Source organism: Chlorocebus sabaeus, chromosome 5 (genome assembly GCF_047675955.1).
Source record: "Chlorocebus sabaeus isolate Y175 chromosome 5, mChlSab1.0.hap1, whole genome shotgun sequence".
In the NCBI taxonomy this organism is placed as follows: domain Eukaryota; kingdom Metazoa; phylum Chordata; class Mammalia; order Primates; family Cercopithecidae; genus Chlorocebus; species Chlorocebus sabaeus.
The window spans coordinates 66,384,240-66,399,585 of record NC_132908.1 but is presented as its reverse complement, the minus strand read 5'-3'; the positions used below and the strand labels follow the sequence as shown (position 1 = coordinate 66,399,585).

The window sequence follows — 15,346 nt, the reverse complement described above, 5'->3', positions numbered from 1 at the left end:
GACTCCTCTAGAATGGTAGCTTCAAGAAGGCAGTATCATGGGATTTTTTTGTTTTGTTTGTTTGTTTTGAGACAGGGTCTCGCTGTCACCCAGGCTGGAGTGCAGTGGTGCTATCTCGGCTCACTGAAGCCTCGATGTCCTGGCCTCAAGCCATTCTCCCACCCCAGCCTCCTGAGTGGCTGGGACTACATGCTCATGCCACCATGCTCATCTAATTTTCGTATTTTTTGTAGAGATGGGGTTTCACCATGTTGCCTAGGCTGGTCTCAAACTCCTGAGCTCAAGTGATCTGTCCACCTTGGCTTACCAAAGTGCTGGAATTACAGGTGTCAGCCACTGCACCCAGCTTTGTTTTGTTTTTAAGACAGAATCTCACTCTGTCACCCAGGCTGGGGTTCCATGTTTATTTTTATACACCACCAGGGCCTACCACTACACAGAACTTAACAAATATTTGTTGGGTTAATAAAATGTTATCCCATTTACGAGATGGGTCCTAAAGTAATATTCTCATTTATGGTGATAGTTTCTAAAAACATATATAGGCCAGTGCTGTGGCTCATACCTGTAATCCCAGCACTTTGGGAGGCCGAGGTGGGCAGATCACTTGAGGTCAGGAGTTCGAGACCAGCCTACCCAACATGGTGAAACCCCATCTCATAAAAATTAGCCAGATGTGGTGGGAGGCACCTGTAGTGCCAGCTACTCCAGAGGCTGAGGCAGGAGAATCACTTGAACCCAGGAGGCAGAGGTTGCAGTGAGCCAAGGTAATGCTACTGCACTCCAGCCTGGGTGACAAAGCAAGACTCCATCTTAAAATAAATAAATAAATATGCATATAAAGTTTTAAAATAGGGCTGGGCATGGTGGCTCACGCCTGTAATCCCAGCACTTTGGGAGGCCAAGGTAGGTGGTTCACCAGAGGTCAGGAGTTCAAGACCCACCTGGCCAACATGGCGAAACCCCATCTCTACTAAAAATAGAAAAATTAGCCAGGCGTGGTGGCATGCACCTGTAATCTCAGCTACTCAGGAGGCTGAAGCATGAGAATTGCTGAATCTGCGAGGCGGAGGTTGCAGTAAGCCGAGATCATGTCATTGCACAGCAGCCTGGGTGACAAGAGCGAAACTCCATCTCAAAAAAAAAAAAAAAAAGTTAAAAAATATCACAATGTTATTTCAAGTTACTCTTTTGACAAATGGTTATTTATACACAAGACAATGGCTTCCAAATTTTCACTTGTAATACCCAGTAAGAAAATAATTTTACACTGCAATCCAGTAAATACCATATACATGAGACATCATAGGCCAGGCACAGTGGCTCATGCCTGTAATCCCAACACTTTGGGAGGCCAAGGCAGGAGGATCACTTGAGCCCAGAGTTTGAAACCAGTCTGGGCAACATTATGAAACTCCATCTCTACAAAAAATACAAAAAATATTAGCTGAGTGTGGTAATACATGCCTGTAGTCCTAGCTACCCGGGAGGCTGAGTGGGGAGGATTGCTTGAGCCCAGGAGGCAGAGGTTGCAGTGAGCCAAGATGGCACCACTGCACTCAAGCCTGGACAACAGAGCCAGACTGTCTCCAAAAAGAAAAAAAAGACATTATATATAACTGAACAAAGTTTCACAAAATTTTACCCTTGATAAGAGAGATGCACTTTGATATTTTCTATTCAATGTCATAAAATATTATAATCATTTTTATGTGATTTTTCTAAACTACTACATAGTGGAAAGATAATGATGTGTACTACTTTCACTCATGATTTCAACAACTCATGAATGCACTGATTCAAACAATGCAAAATTAATCTGCTAGGGAAAGATAATTCAATTATATTACCAATTCTAAACTACCACATTCAAACTCCAGTATCACACTCTAACCAGTCATCAATCAAAAAAAATGGTAACCTACAGACACAGGACACTTAGATTAGCAACCCCTTGCTAAAGGAGGGGCCCCAAAGTGACATCAGAGTGGAAAGAGAAGGATGAACACCACTGTAAGTCTTCCCTCTCTCATCTAATAGCAACCCAATTCTTGAAGACTCATAAGCCAAAAACTTTGGTGTTATCGTTGACTCCTTTTTCTTTCATTCCCCAAATCTGGCACACCATTAAATCCTATTGGCTCTTCCATCACAACACATCCAAAATCTGACACTTGTTCTGGTCCAACCCACTATCTCTTGCCTAATTACTAAAACAGCCTCCTAACCAGGCTCCTCAATTCTGCCCTTGTCCTCTTAAGACAGTGAAGCCAGCTGGGCTTCCTGGGTCGAGTGGGGACTTGGAGAACTCTTCTTTGTCTAGCTAGAGGATTGTAAACGGACCAATCAGTGCTCTGTGTCTAGCTAAAGGATTGTAAATGTACCAATCAGCACTCTGTAAAAACACACCAATCAACACTGTATCTAGCTAAAGAACTGTAAATGCACCAATCAGCACTGTGTAAAAAATGAATCAATCTGCACTCTGTAAAATGGACCAATCAGCAGGATGTGGGTGAGGACAAATAAGGGAATAAAAGCTGGCCACCCCAGCCAGCAGGGGCAACCTGCTCGGGTCCCCTTATATACTATGGAAGCTTTGTTCTTTCACCTTTCACAATAAATCTTGCTGCTGCTCACTCTTTGGGTCCGTGCCACTTTTAAGAGCTGTAACAACTCACCGTGAAGGTCCGTGGCTTCATTCTTGAAGTCAGCGAGACCAAGAACCCACCAGAAGGAACCAACTCCAGACACACTCTTCCTTCAGTCTTTCACAACAATGTAGTCAGAATGATCCCATTAAGCCATTAAGTCACATCATGTCACTCTTCTGCTCCAGTGATTTCCCATCTCAAAATAAAAGCCAAAGTCCTTCCTAAAAGAAAGTTGCATGTGATCTGCCCTCCCCTGATCATTCTGATCTCATCTGCAACTATCCAACCACTGTGGCCTCCCTCACTGTTCCTCAAACACACCAGACATCCTCCCATCTTAAGGTCTTTGAATTTGTTTCCTCTGCCAGGAATGCTCTTCCTATAGATATCCTCATGGCTAGCTCCCTCACTTTGCTCCTGGCTTTTACTTAGTCATCTTCATAAAGTTATCTCGTCACCATTGCTAAAATTTCAAACCCTCCTCCTCACACCACATATACATTCCACAGTCCTCTTCCCTGCATTATTTTGTGTGTGTGTGTGATGGAGTCTCGCTGTATCACCAGGCTATAGTGCAGTGCCACAATCTCGGCTCACTGCAACCTCCACCTTCTGGGTTCAAGTGATTCTCCTGCCTCAGCCTCCCGAGTAGATAGGACTACAGGCACATGCCACCATACCCAGCTAATTTTTGTATTTTTAGTAGAGATGGGGTTTCACCATGTTGGCCAGGATGCTCTGGATCCCGACCTCATGATCTACCCGCCTCAGCCTCCCAAAGTGCTGGGATTACAGGCGTGAGCCACCGTGTCCAGTCCTCTGTATTATTTTTCTTCTTAGTGCTCACCACTACCTAACACAGTATATATTTTAGTTATTTATTCTTATTGTCTGCCTCCTATGCCATGTAATCTCCATGAGGGCATACCTGTTTATTCGCTACTAAATCCCCAGCACCTAGAACAGTGTCTGGAACACAGTAAAGGCTTAATAAATATTTGAATAAGTGAATGAATGAGTAGGCTTGGAATGAACAAGAAAACAGAATAAATAAGAATAGCTAATTAGGCTGAGTGCAGTGGCTCACACCTGTAATCTCAGCACTTTAGGAGGCCCAGGCAGGAGGATCCCATGAGCCCAGGAGTTCCAGACCACACTGGGCAACATAGTGGGACCCCAATTCTACAAAAAATTTAAAAAATTAGCCAGGCGCAGTGGTGCACACCTTTTCCTAACTATTTGGGAGGTTGAAATAGAAGGATCACTTGACCGCAGGAGACTGAGGCTATAGGGAGCCGTATTCCAGCCTGGGTGAAAGTAAGACCTTGTCTCAAAAAACAAAACAAATAAAAAAACAAAACTGCAGGTAAAGATCTGCAGCTCAAGCTCCAAGGGAAACCTTGGCACATTAGTGATGTCTCTGGCTATATCAGCATGTGGTTGAAACAGGTTACTTCTGGAATCTTCACAGAGGAAAAAAAAAAAGAAACAGGTAGCAACTATTACTTGAGACTGAATTAATTCTCTCTGTAAGGGCTGAGTGTTCCCTCCAAGCTCACCATCTATTCTGAATCAATCAAGAAAAAAAATGGGGGGAAATAAAACCACAAATGAAAAACATGATTTTCTTTTTTTTTTTTCTCTTTTTTTGAGACAGAGTCTCGCTCTGTCACCCAAGTTGGAGTGCAGCAGCACCATCTCAACTCACTGCAGCCTCCGCCTCCCAGGTTCAAGCGATTCGCCTACCTCAGCCTCCTAAGTAGCTGGGATCACAGGTGCCATCACGCCTGGCTTTATTTTGTAGTTTTAGCAGAGATGAGGTTTCACCATGTTGGTCAGACTGGTCTCGAACTCCTGACCTCAGGTGATATGCCCGCCTCTGCCTCCAAAAGTGCTGGGATTACAGGCATGAGTCACTGCGCCCGGCCAAAAAACTTTATTTTCTACCCATTATGAACCATGCTTTAGCATGAAACTTATTATGAAGCAAATACCAGAAGTCATAGCTAAGGCTAGAATTTTGAAGTAATGCTATGCAGACAAGAGAAATCAAGGGATCTGTCAAATCTGCTATTAATTGATTGTATGACCAGGGTCTCTCTGAACCTATTACTCATACCTCTGTTAAAATAAAAATCACCACTATCCAAGTCACCCTCGACTAGTTGTTCTGAAGATGAAATAATGGGAAAGCCCCCCTCCCTTTTTTTTTTTTTTTTGGAGTCTCACTCTATCGCCCGGACTGGAGTGCAATGGCGCGATCTTGGCTCACTGCAACCTCCGCCTTCCTGGTTCAAGTGATTCTCCTGCCTCAGCCTCCCAAGTAGCTGGGACTACAGTCTCAGGCTGGAGTGCAGTGGGGTGCAGTGGTGTGATCTCAGATCTCAGCTCACTGAAAGCTCCGCCTCCCGGGTTCCCGCCATTCTCCTGCCTCAGCCTCCCAAGTAGCTGGGACTACAGGCGCCCGCCATCACTCCCGGCTAATATTTTGTATTTTCAGTAGAGACGGGGTTTCACCGTGTTACCCAGGATGGTCTCGATCTCCTGATCTCGTGATCCGCCCGTCTCGACCTCCCAAAGTGCTGGGATTACAGGGGTGACCCACTGCACCCGGCCGGAAAGCACTTTTAAAAGCATAAAATGCCATACACCATACAAATGCAAGAAGTTACGAAATTCTGAGTTTGTTATTATTCACTATTAAGATTTATTTAAAATAATGCTCTTTGGGGGAAACTTTTACATTTTAAAAGTTTTTAGAATTAAAAGTCAGGATGCAGAGATTTCTCTTTTAGGCCCCAAATTAATCGAAAAACTATTTCACTAGTATATTTGCTTCAGAGAAATAGAAGTGAACTTTCACAAGTCATTAATCTATTGCTCAAAATAAAATGATCTCACACACACACGCGCACACACACACAATCAAAGCTTCAAACCAATCTTTAGTGGTTGCATATCACTACTTGCCTGGGGTTGGGAGAGAATGACTGCAAAGGGAAAGGAAGCTTTTTAGAGTGATGGAAATGGTTTATGTCTTAACATGGATGAATACATTTTTCAAAACTCAGCAAAATGTACATTTTAGGCACAATTTACGTATGTACATTACACCTCAATAAAGTTAGTTTAAATTTTTAAAAGTCTATCCTGTTTCCTTAATTAAAAAAAAAAATTAGTTGCACCATGGTCTCAAAGATAATTTTTAAAATGAGATCTAATGCAACAGGCTTGAAGATTAAATAAAACAGGCTTGAGTATTTAAGAAAAATGACAAAACATGAGCCAATGACAAAAAAAAAAAAAGGTTGATTTATGAATTTCTGGCCTCAAGGTCAACTCAGATTAGGGGGGAAAAAAGACAATGAAGGCATAATCAAGATGGGGGAGCGTCTGGAGAGAAATCTCAGCTTCTACTCTAGAAGACAAAAACCAAAAACGGTATTACTTCAGAAGGCACACTGGAAAAGCACAGACGTGGGTGCACTTCAGACCTAGGTTCAACGGATCTAGGCCGTTAACTGCATGGCCTTGAGAGTTCTCAACCTGTGTGCCTCAGTTTCCCTTTCTGTAAAATAAAGATAATGATGGCTTAGAATTTAGCTGAGCACACAGCAAGTGCTCGACACATAAGTAATACATGATATTACATAAGGCACCAGAACTCGGAGCTGACTGGAAATGCATGCAAACTAAAGCCCTCCCCCCAATCCCACCCCAGTTTCCCTCTGAGGGTCGTGATCCCTTTCGTACGCCTTATCGCCCCCAGCCAAGCCTCCCTTCCTTCCCACATACCCTCCACACAGCCTTTTCACCCCTCGCCCCAGCAGCTCCAGAGGCCTCCCACCTCCCAGGCCCCACCTCGTTGAGGAAGCGGGTGACATCGTAGACTCGCCCATGGATCACAAGCCACAGTTCCTTCAAGGAGTTGCGCTTTGCCACCTCCTCCAATCGGTAATAGGTGACCGAGGTCTCGACTTCCTGCCCTTTCCCATCGCTACCGCTAGCTTCCGCAGTCGCCATTGAACCGGACATACCGCCTCTCCACCGCTAACTGAGATTCCGCGACTACTTTCCTGGAGAGCCCGCTCTCAGCCTTCCTCGGCTTCCGTAACCAGGGCCCATAAGGCCTTGAGACGGTTCCTAGCAACAGCCAATCACACTTCCGAATAGTGCCTGGTTCGTTTTCTTTTCACCAATGAAACGAGTGACTCAGTTAGAAGTCCCGCCCACTCCTCGCCAGATCCTCCAGGTGAAAGTCTGGTTCGAGGTCGAACTAACCAATTAGGGTCGTTCAGCCCCTCCAACCTCGCCAATCAGATACCGCGATTTTTGGACTGGCGCCGAAAAGAGATGTGCTGTCAGCTGTCACCTCAGGAGAGGTTCCCCTTCGCTCAGCCTGTGGCCCTTTAGGGTCTCCAGTGTTCCGCTTCCCTTCCCATCGCTGTGGCTTTCTCCTGAGTCTCAGGAAGCTCGTTTCCCCTACACTACCGGCACAGCTTGTATCCCAGCCCTGATTTTACATCTTTGCTGCCTCCAGGTCGTGGTCTGGCCAATCCCGTCTCTCCTCAGTTTCTCCATCAGTAAAATGGGCTTGATAAGCTCTCTCTTACAAATGGGTTTGCCTTTTTTTTTTTCTTTTTTGGGACAGGGTCTCGCTCTGTCACCCAGGCTGGAGTGCAATGGTGAGATCTTGGCTCACTGCAACCTCCGCCTCCCAGGTTCAAGCGACTCTCCTGTCTCAGCCTCCCGAGTAGCTGCAATTACAGGCACCCGCCACCACCCCGGCTAATTTTTGTATTTTTACTAGAGACAGGGTTTCACCATGTTGGCCAGGCTGGTCTCGAACTCCTGACCTCAGGTGATCCGCCCGCCTAGGCCTCCCAAAGGGCTGGGATTACAGGCGTGAGCCACTGCGCCTGGCCCGGTTTGCCTATTTTAATGAGCGTGCCTGTAAGCGCTTGGCACATAGTAATCGCTAAACAGGGTAGCCAATTAGAGAGGCAATCGCTGTCCCGAGTCCTTGGGACAGCAATTGGGGGTAGAGCGTGCCACGTATCCCATGTTTCTACCACCATTCAGAATCCGATTTTCAAACGAATTCTGTGATGATCAGGATCAATCTGCACTATTTTAGTCTCTACGTGATCTAAAATAGAATTGAATTTAACTGCTCTCCAATAGAGGTCCCGGCACTTTGGAATTCCAAATTTGGTTAAGGTGCAGTGTTGTGCGCCACTTTTTAACTGCCATTATAACTGACAGATTGCTCTTCCTATAATGTCATTTTCATCTTGTCACTCTCGCAGTCTACCATTCAGAGGTCTCCACAATCCATTCGCAACCTCTTTCACTAACATATCATATTTTCCACCATTCCCTTTATAAGCCTGTTGCACCAGCCCTGACTCCGAAACCTGCTGGTTTAAAACCACATCTGTGGTCATTCCAGGTCCACCAAGTTAATTTCAGATCACGGAGAGACGAAAATAATGCAGATTGATCCTGATCATCACAGAATTCGTTCGAAAATCGGATTCTGAATGGTGGTAGAAACATGGGATACTCCACGCTCTACCCGCAATTGCTGTCCCAAGGACTCCTCTTCCTTCCAACGCCACTGGCTTTTCAAGTTCCTCTTCAGTTTCTTCTATTTTCAAACTTCTTCTCTTACCGTTCTGAGCTCCAGTGGTTCCATTCCTTTGTAGTACCTAAAAAAGCATATTACTATTTTGGGAAACCTGCTGCATCTGTAAATTTTAACTTTACAGAATTTACTTCCCTAGTAGACTGACACGATGAGAGCAATTTCACAAGATTCTTAGGATCCTCCACAAACTCCAGATTCAAATATTTACATTTATTCCAGACGTTTACTATTTACCGTTACAAGTCTTAGGATAGGCATTGGGAGTAGAGAGATAACATAAGAAACAAAATCTCTGAAAGAAATAAAAACATTTACAGGCTGAATGCGACTGCTCAAGTCCCGTAATTCCAGCACTTTGGGAGGCCGAGGTGGACAGATCGCTTAAGCCCAGGAGTTCAAGACCACTTTGGGCAACTAGTGAGGCTCTTGTCTCTTCAAAAAATACAAAAATTATCTAGGCATGGTGGCACACAATTATAATCCCAGATATTTGAGAGGCTGAGATCTGAGGATGGCTTGAGTCTGGGAAGTCGAGGCTGCAGTGAGGTGTGATCACACCACTGCACTCAGGCCTGGATGACAGAGCGAAACCCTGTCTCAAAAAAGACAAATAAATAAAAATAAAAAATAAAAAATTACAAAGTCTAGCACTTAAGTGATATATACATGTAGCATTTTATTTGAAATGTTTTTTTTAGAATTTCTAACAAGTAAGTTACAAGAATAACACAATGAATGACCGTATACTTTTAGCTTCGGTTTACCAATTGTTAACATTTTTCAATATTTTATTTTTTTCCATATATATTTTGATCGTTGTTGTTAATAGTGCTGAACTATTTCAGACATCACCCACCCTTTACAGCCAAATAATTCTACGTGTATCTTCTAAAAATAACATATTGTTACATAACTGCAGTATGATTTTCAAATTCAGAGAATTTAACATTCACACAAAACTATTCTCTAACATACTCTCCGTATTATTTTCCATTATTGCATTCATGTCCTTTGTGGAATTTTAGTGTGTCTGTATGATCCAAGATCCGGTTGAGGATCATGTATTGCACTTAGCAAAGTCTCTTGAGTCTCCTTTAATCTGGAACATTTCCTTAACTTTGCTTTTGCTTTCATGACATTGACATTTTTAAATAGTATAGCCTCAAATTGAATTTTACACTGAAAAATTATTGTGACCTAAATGTTTTGGTCATAAATTTATATTCACAATTTATAGCACATGTTAGCCAGAAAGTCTGGCTTGGAATACCTGTCCCTACCACTCACAGACTTGGTGACCTTGGGCAGGTTTCTTAGCCTCTTTTTTTCCATGTAGATACCCACTACCCACTTGTTCCGACACCATCTGATGAAAACACAATTCCCCCTTGAATTGTTTTCCTGTCTCTGTTGAAAATTGATTGATCATTTAAGTGTGGTTCTCTTTCTGAACTTTCTATTCTGTTCCAATGACTTATTTGTTTATCCTTATGCCAGTTCCACAGTCTTGATTACTGTAACTTTGTAGTAAGGCATTATATCAGGTAATATAAGTCTTAAGGCTTTGCTCTTAACTTTTGAAAATTATTTTTGCTATTCTACATTCTTTGTATTTCCACATACTTTTTTTTTTTTTTTCACTCTCGTCACCCAGATTGGAGTGCAATGGTGCAATCTCAGCTCACTGCAACCTACACCTCCCAGGTTCAAAAGATTCTCCTGTCTCAGCCTCCCGAGTAGCTGGGATTACAGGACCCCACCACCACGCTTGGCTAATTTTTGTATTTTTTTTTTTTTTTTTTTTTTTTTTTTTTTTTGAGACGGAGTCTTGCTCTGTTGCCCGGGCTGGAGTGCAGTGGCCGGATCTCAGCTCACTGCAAGCTCCGCCTCCCGGGTTTACGCCATTCTCCTGCCTCAGCCTCCCGAGTAGCGAGGACTACAGGCGCCCGCCACCTCGCCCGGCTAGTTTTTTGTATTTTTAATGGAGAGGGGGTTTCACCATGCTGGCCAGGCTGGTCTCAAACTCCTGTCCTCAGATGATCCACCCGCCTCAGCCTCCTAAAGTGCTGGGATTACAGGCATGAGCCACTGTGCCCGGCCCCACATACTATTTAAAATCAGCTTATTGACCAAGTGATCAAATTAAAACATCTCCATAATAAATCGTGTTGACAGCACCTGGTGTGATGTGATGAAAAGGGCATGTTGCCACTGTGGCATTCTTCCACAAAACCCATAACCATAGTTCAAGCATGGGAAAACATCAGGTAAACCCAAACTGAGGGACATTCTACATAATGCCTGACCAGTACTCCTCAAAACTGTCAAGCTCATTAAAAAAAAAAAAAAAAGGAAAGACTGAGAAATTGTCACAGACTCAAGTAAACTAAGGAGACATGACAATTACATGCAGTGTAGTATCCTGGACAGGATCCTAGAACAGAAAAAGGGCACTAGGGAAAAACTAGAGAAATCCAAATAAAACAGTAAGGTACCAGTGTTGACTTCTTACTTTTGACAAACATATTTTGGTAATGTAAAATGTTATCATTATGGGAAATTGAGTGAGTATACAGAAACTCACTGTACTATTTTTGCAACTTTTCTATAAATTAAAATTATTATAAAAATAAAGGTTATTATTTTTTGCTAGGCACTGTGTCTCATGCCTGTAATCCCAGCACTTTTGAGGCTGAGGCACAAGGATTGCTTGAGCTCTGGAGTTCAAGACCAACCTGGACAACATAGCAAGACCTCATCTATTTTTTTTTTTTTTTCTTTGAGATGGAGTCTTGCTCTGTCAATCAGGCTGGAGCACGGTGGTGTGATCTCGGCTCACTACAACCTCCGCCTTCTGGGTTCAAGCAATTCTCCTGACTCAGCCTCCCGAGTAGCTGGGATTACAGGCACCCGCCACCATTCCCAGCTAATTTCTTTGTATTTTTAGTAGAGACAGGGTTTCACCATGTTGGCCAGGCTGGTCTCGAACTCCTGATCTCAAGCAATCCGCCTACCTCGGCCTCCCAAAGTGCTGGGATTACAAGTGTGAGATACCACGCCTGGCCTGCAAGACCTCATCTCTTTAAAAAATGTAAAAATTAACTGTGCATGATGGTGGGCGCCTATGGTCCCAGCTCCTTGGGAGGCTGAGGCAGGAGGATTGCTTGAACCCAGAAGTTGGAGGCTACAGTGAGCTATGATTGTGCCACTGCACTCCAGCCTGGCTGGCAGAGTGAGACCCTATTTCTAAAAAAAAGTCAGCTTCTTAATTTTTACAAAAGGGCCTATAGATGAATTTACAGAAAAAAAGGCATCTTAAAAACCTTACATTTCATAAACCATTTACGTCAGTTTTTTAAAATTTGTTTTCAATGTAGATATCTTTAGTTTCTTTTGTTAAATTTATTTCTAAATATTTTGTTTTTTAATGCCCCTATAAATGAAATTACTTCGTTTTCCAATTCTTTGCTGCCAGTCTAGATAAATATAATTGATTTTGTACATTGACTTAGTATCCTATACCTTGCCAAATTCACTTATAGTTCCTGTAATTATTTTGTAGATTTCTTAGAATTGTCTATGTAATAATTATGTCAACTGCTAATAGAGACAGCTTTGCTTCCACCTTTCTTCCCGATCTGTATGCCGCTTTTTTCCTTGCGTTATTGCACTGGCTGGAACTTTCGGTACAGTATTGAATAGAAATGGTGAAGTGAGCATCCCTGTCTTGTTCCTAATCTTAGGAGGAAAGCATTCTGTCTTTCACAATTAAATAGAATTTTTCAGTAGATGCCTTTTATCAGCTTGAGGATCTTGAGGATCTAGTTTCCTGAGTTTCTTTTATTTTTATTTTGTTTTTATTAAGAAAGGGTGTTGAATCATGTTGAATATTTTTCGCTTTTTTTTTTTTGGTTGTTATTGTTGTTGAGACAGGATTTTGCTCTGTGGCCCAGGCTGAAGTGCAGTGGCATGATCATGGCTCACTGCAGTCTCGACCTCCTGGGCTCGTAAGCAATTCTTCCACCTCAACCTCCCAAGTAGCTGAGACCACAGGCTGACACCACCACACCTGGCTAATTTTTGTATTTTTTGTAGAGACACGGTTTTGCCATGTTGCCCAGGCTGGTCTCAAACTTCTGAGCTCATGTGATACACCCACCTCAGCCTCCCAAAGTGCTAGGATTATAGGCATGAGCCACTGTGCCTGGCCTGTTGAATATGTTTTATACACCTATCAGAATGATCATATTCTTTTTCTCCTTTATTTTGTTAATATGGTGAACTACACTGAGTGGTTTTCAAAAACTTAACCATCTGGCCGCGCTTGGTGGCTCACACCTGTAATCCCAACACTTTGGGAGGCTGAAGTGGGTGGATCATGAGATCAGGAGATCAAGACCATCCTGACTAAGACGGTGAAACCCCGCCTCTACTAAAAATACAAAAAATTAGCCAGGCATGATGGCATGCACCTGTAGTCCCAGCTACTTGGGAGGCTGAGGCAGGAGAATCACTTGAACCTGAGAGGCGGAGGTTGCAGTGAGCCGAGATGGTGCCATTGCACTCCAGCCTGGGTGACAGAGCAAGACTCCTGCGGGGAAAAGAGAGATCAGACTGTTACTGTGTCTATATAGAAAGAAGTAGACATAAGAGACTCCATTTTGTTCTGTGTTTGAGATGCTGTTAATCTGTGACCCTACCCCCAACCCTGTCCTTGCAAGAGACATGTGCTGTGGTGACTCAAGGTTTAACGGATTTGGGCTGTGCGGGGTGTGCTTTTTTAAACAAGTGCCTGAAGGCAGTATGCTTGTGAAGTCATCACCGTTCTCTTAATCTCAAGTACCCAGGGACACATACACTGGGGAAGGTCGAAGGGACCTCTGCCTAGGAAAGCTAGGTATTGTCCAAGGTTTCTCCCCACGTGATAGTCTGAAATATGGCCTCATGGGAGGGGAAAGACCTGATCATCCCCCAGCCTGACACCCATGAAGGGTCTGTGCTGAGGAGGATTAGTAATAGAGGAAAGAAGGCTAAAAAGGTTTATGGAGATGTTTGCATGTGCATATCAAGGCACAGCACTTTTCCTTAAACTTCTTCATGTCAGAGATCTTTATTCCTACGTCTTACTGCTAACCTTCTCCCTATGATGATCCTATTATCCTGCCACTTCCCTTTTCTAAGATGGTAAAGATAATGATCAATAAATACTGAGGGAACTCAGAGACCGGTGCTGGCACGGGTCCTCTGAATGCTGAGCGCCGGTCCCCTGGGCCCACTTTTTCTTCCTCTATACTTTGTCTCTGTGTCTCATTTCTTTTCTCAAGTCTCTCGTTCCACCTAACGAGAAACGCCCACAGGTTTGGAGGGGCAGGCCACCCCTTCAACTCCATCTCAAAAAAAAAAAAAAAAAAAAAAAAAAACTTAACCATCTTTGCATTCCTGAGATAAATCCCACTTTGGTTATGATGCTAATCTCATTTATTGAATTCAATTTGCTAATATTTTAAAAGGATCTTTGCATTTATATTCATGAAGCGTATTGGTCTGTAATTTTCTCTTCTTGAAGGTCTTTGATAGATTTTTTCAAGCTCTTTGACAAAAATTTACTGGGTAGCTACAGTAAAGCATTATGGCGACATGAGAATTAAACAAAATTCTTAGCACACTGCCTATCACAGAGAGTCACCAGTAAATGCTGGCTATTTTGGGGGCTATTCTTTCTAGATGCTGAAAAATGAAACCCAGTTCTTAAGGAAAATTACAAGGAAGATGGCACTTACCATATAAAACAATTTTAACATGAACATTGTACTATTGCTGTTTTTACAAGTTAGAAAATCCTCTCCCCAGGCTGGATGATAATCAGTGTGTATTCTGTAACTTATCTCAGATAACACTACCTTAGCATGTGAGACACTGCTCCACTGGAGTTGTTATTTTTATTTATTTTATTTTATTTTATTTATTTATTTATTGAGACGGGGTCTTGCTCTGTCCCCCAGGCTGAGTGCAGTGGCGCGATCTTGGCTCACTGCAAGCTCTGCCTCCCGGGTTCATGCCATTCTGCCTCAACCTCCCAAGTAGCTGGGACTACAGGCGCCCACCACTATGACTGGCTAATTTTTTTGTATTTTTAGTAGAGATGGGGTTTCACCATGTTAACCAGGATGGTCTCGATCTTCTGACCTTGTGATCCGTCCTCCTCGGCCTCCCAAAGTGCTGGGATTACAGGTGTGAGCCACCGCGCCTGGCCTGGAGTTGTTATTTACCTTGCAGGCTCATTTTACTGCTTTTGTATAAACAGGAAATGGTCAAGGCAAACATTGTGCATGCTCTTTGAGAACAGAGCAAGAAGCAAGGTTGCTGTCCCAGTTTCTGCAGTCATCAGGCATGCCCTGTGTTCTCAATTACCCTTTTGAGGTGGCAGCGGAGAGGAATGTTCCTTTTTCCTCTTCTAGGAATGAAATACAATGAGATGGCCCTCCAATCTTTCTTGCCCTTCTCAAGATATTATGTTCTCTGGCAACCTACTCTTTGCCCCTGCCAGAGGGAAGACAAACTTCTAAAGCTGTCACACTCCAACACTCCAACACTCTTTCCCTTCCCAGGGCCAGGCCTGAGTCATCCAGTGTTTGGGAGGCTTCAGGAAAGTTAGGCTTCCTTGCAAAGTTAGGAACCTATATCCTCCAGGGTATAGCCTCAGAGGGTGTTTGGTTGTCAGCATTCTGGTGTAGATCCCACCCCCAAGTCAGCCAGATCTTCCTGGCCCGTTAGGTGGCCTCTTCTGGAGTTTCACCCAAGAACATCTTGTCAGTCTTATGTCAGTGAGGCCCAACCCCCACCAGCCCAGCCCAGCTTCTAGAAGTGAAAGAAACTATAGGCTGATGCAAACAGCCATTGGCAAGGATGCTTTCCACCCTGGGTTGGTTTTCCTGGCTTCAGAACATTCGCTGTTCTTCCTTCCAGTGTTTACTACTTTATTTTTAATAGGTAATAAATACAATTCACTTGTATTTTGTTTATCCCTTCCACAGCCCTTCCC

At 43.5% G+C, this 15,346-nt stretch overlaps 1 protein-coding gene across 1 annotated transcript in view; it reads right to left on the bottom strand.

Moving 5' to 3' along the window:
- CYB5B (cytochrome b5 type B) overlaps nt 1-6,779 on the bottom strand; it is a 39,769-nt gene extending 32,990 nt beyond the window's left edge. Inside the window, exon 1 of the mRNA XM_007993808.3 lies at nt 6,516-6,779. Within this exon, the coding sequence (XP_007991999.1) occupies nt 6,516-6,689 (174 nt within the window). The 5' untranslated portion in view covers nt 6,690-6,779. The remainder of the gene's footprint in view (nt 1-6,515) is intronic.
- Nucleotides 6,780-15,346: the final 8,567 nt, after the last annotated feature.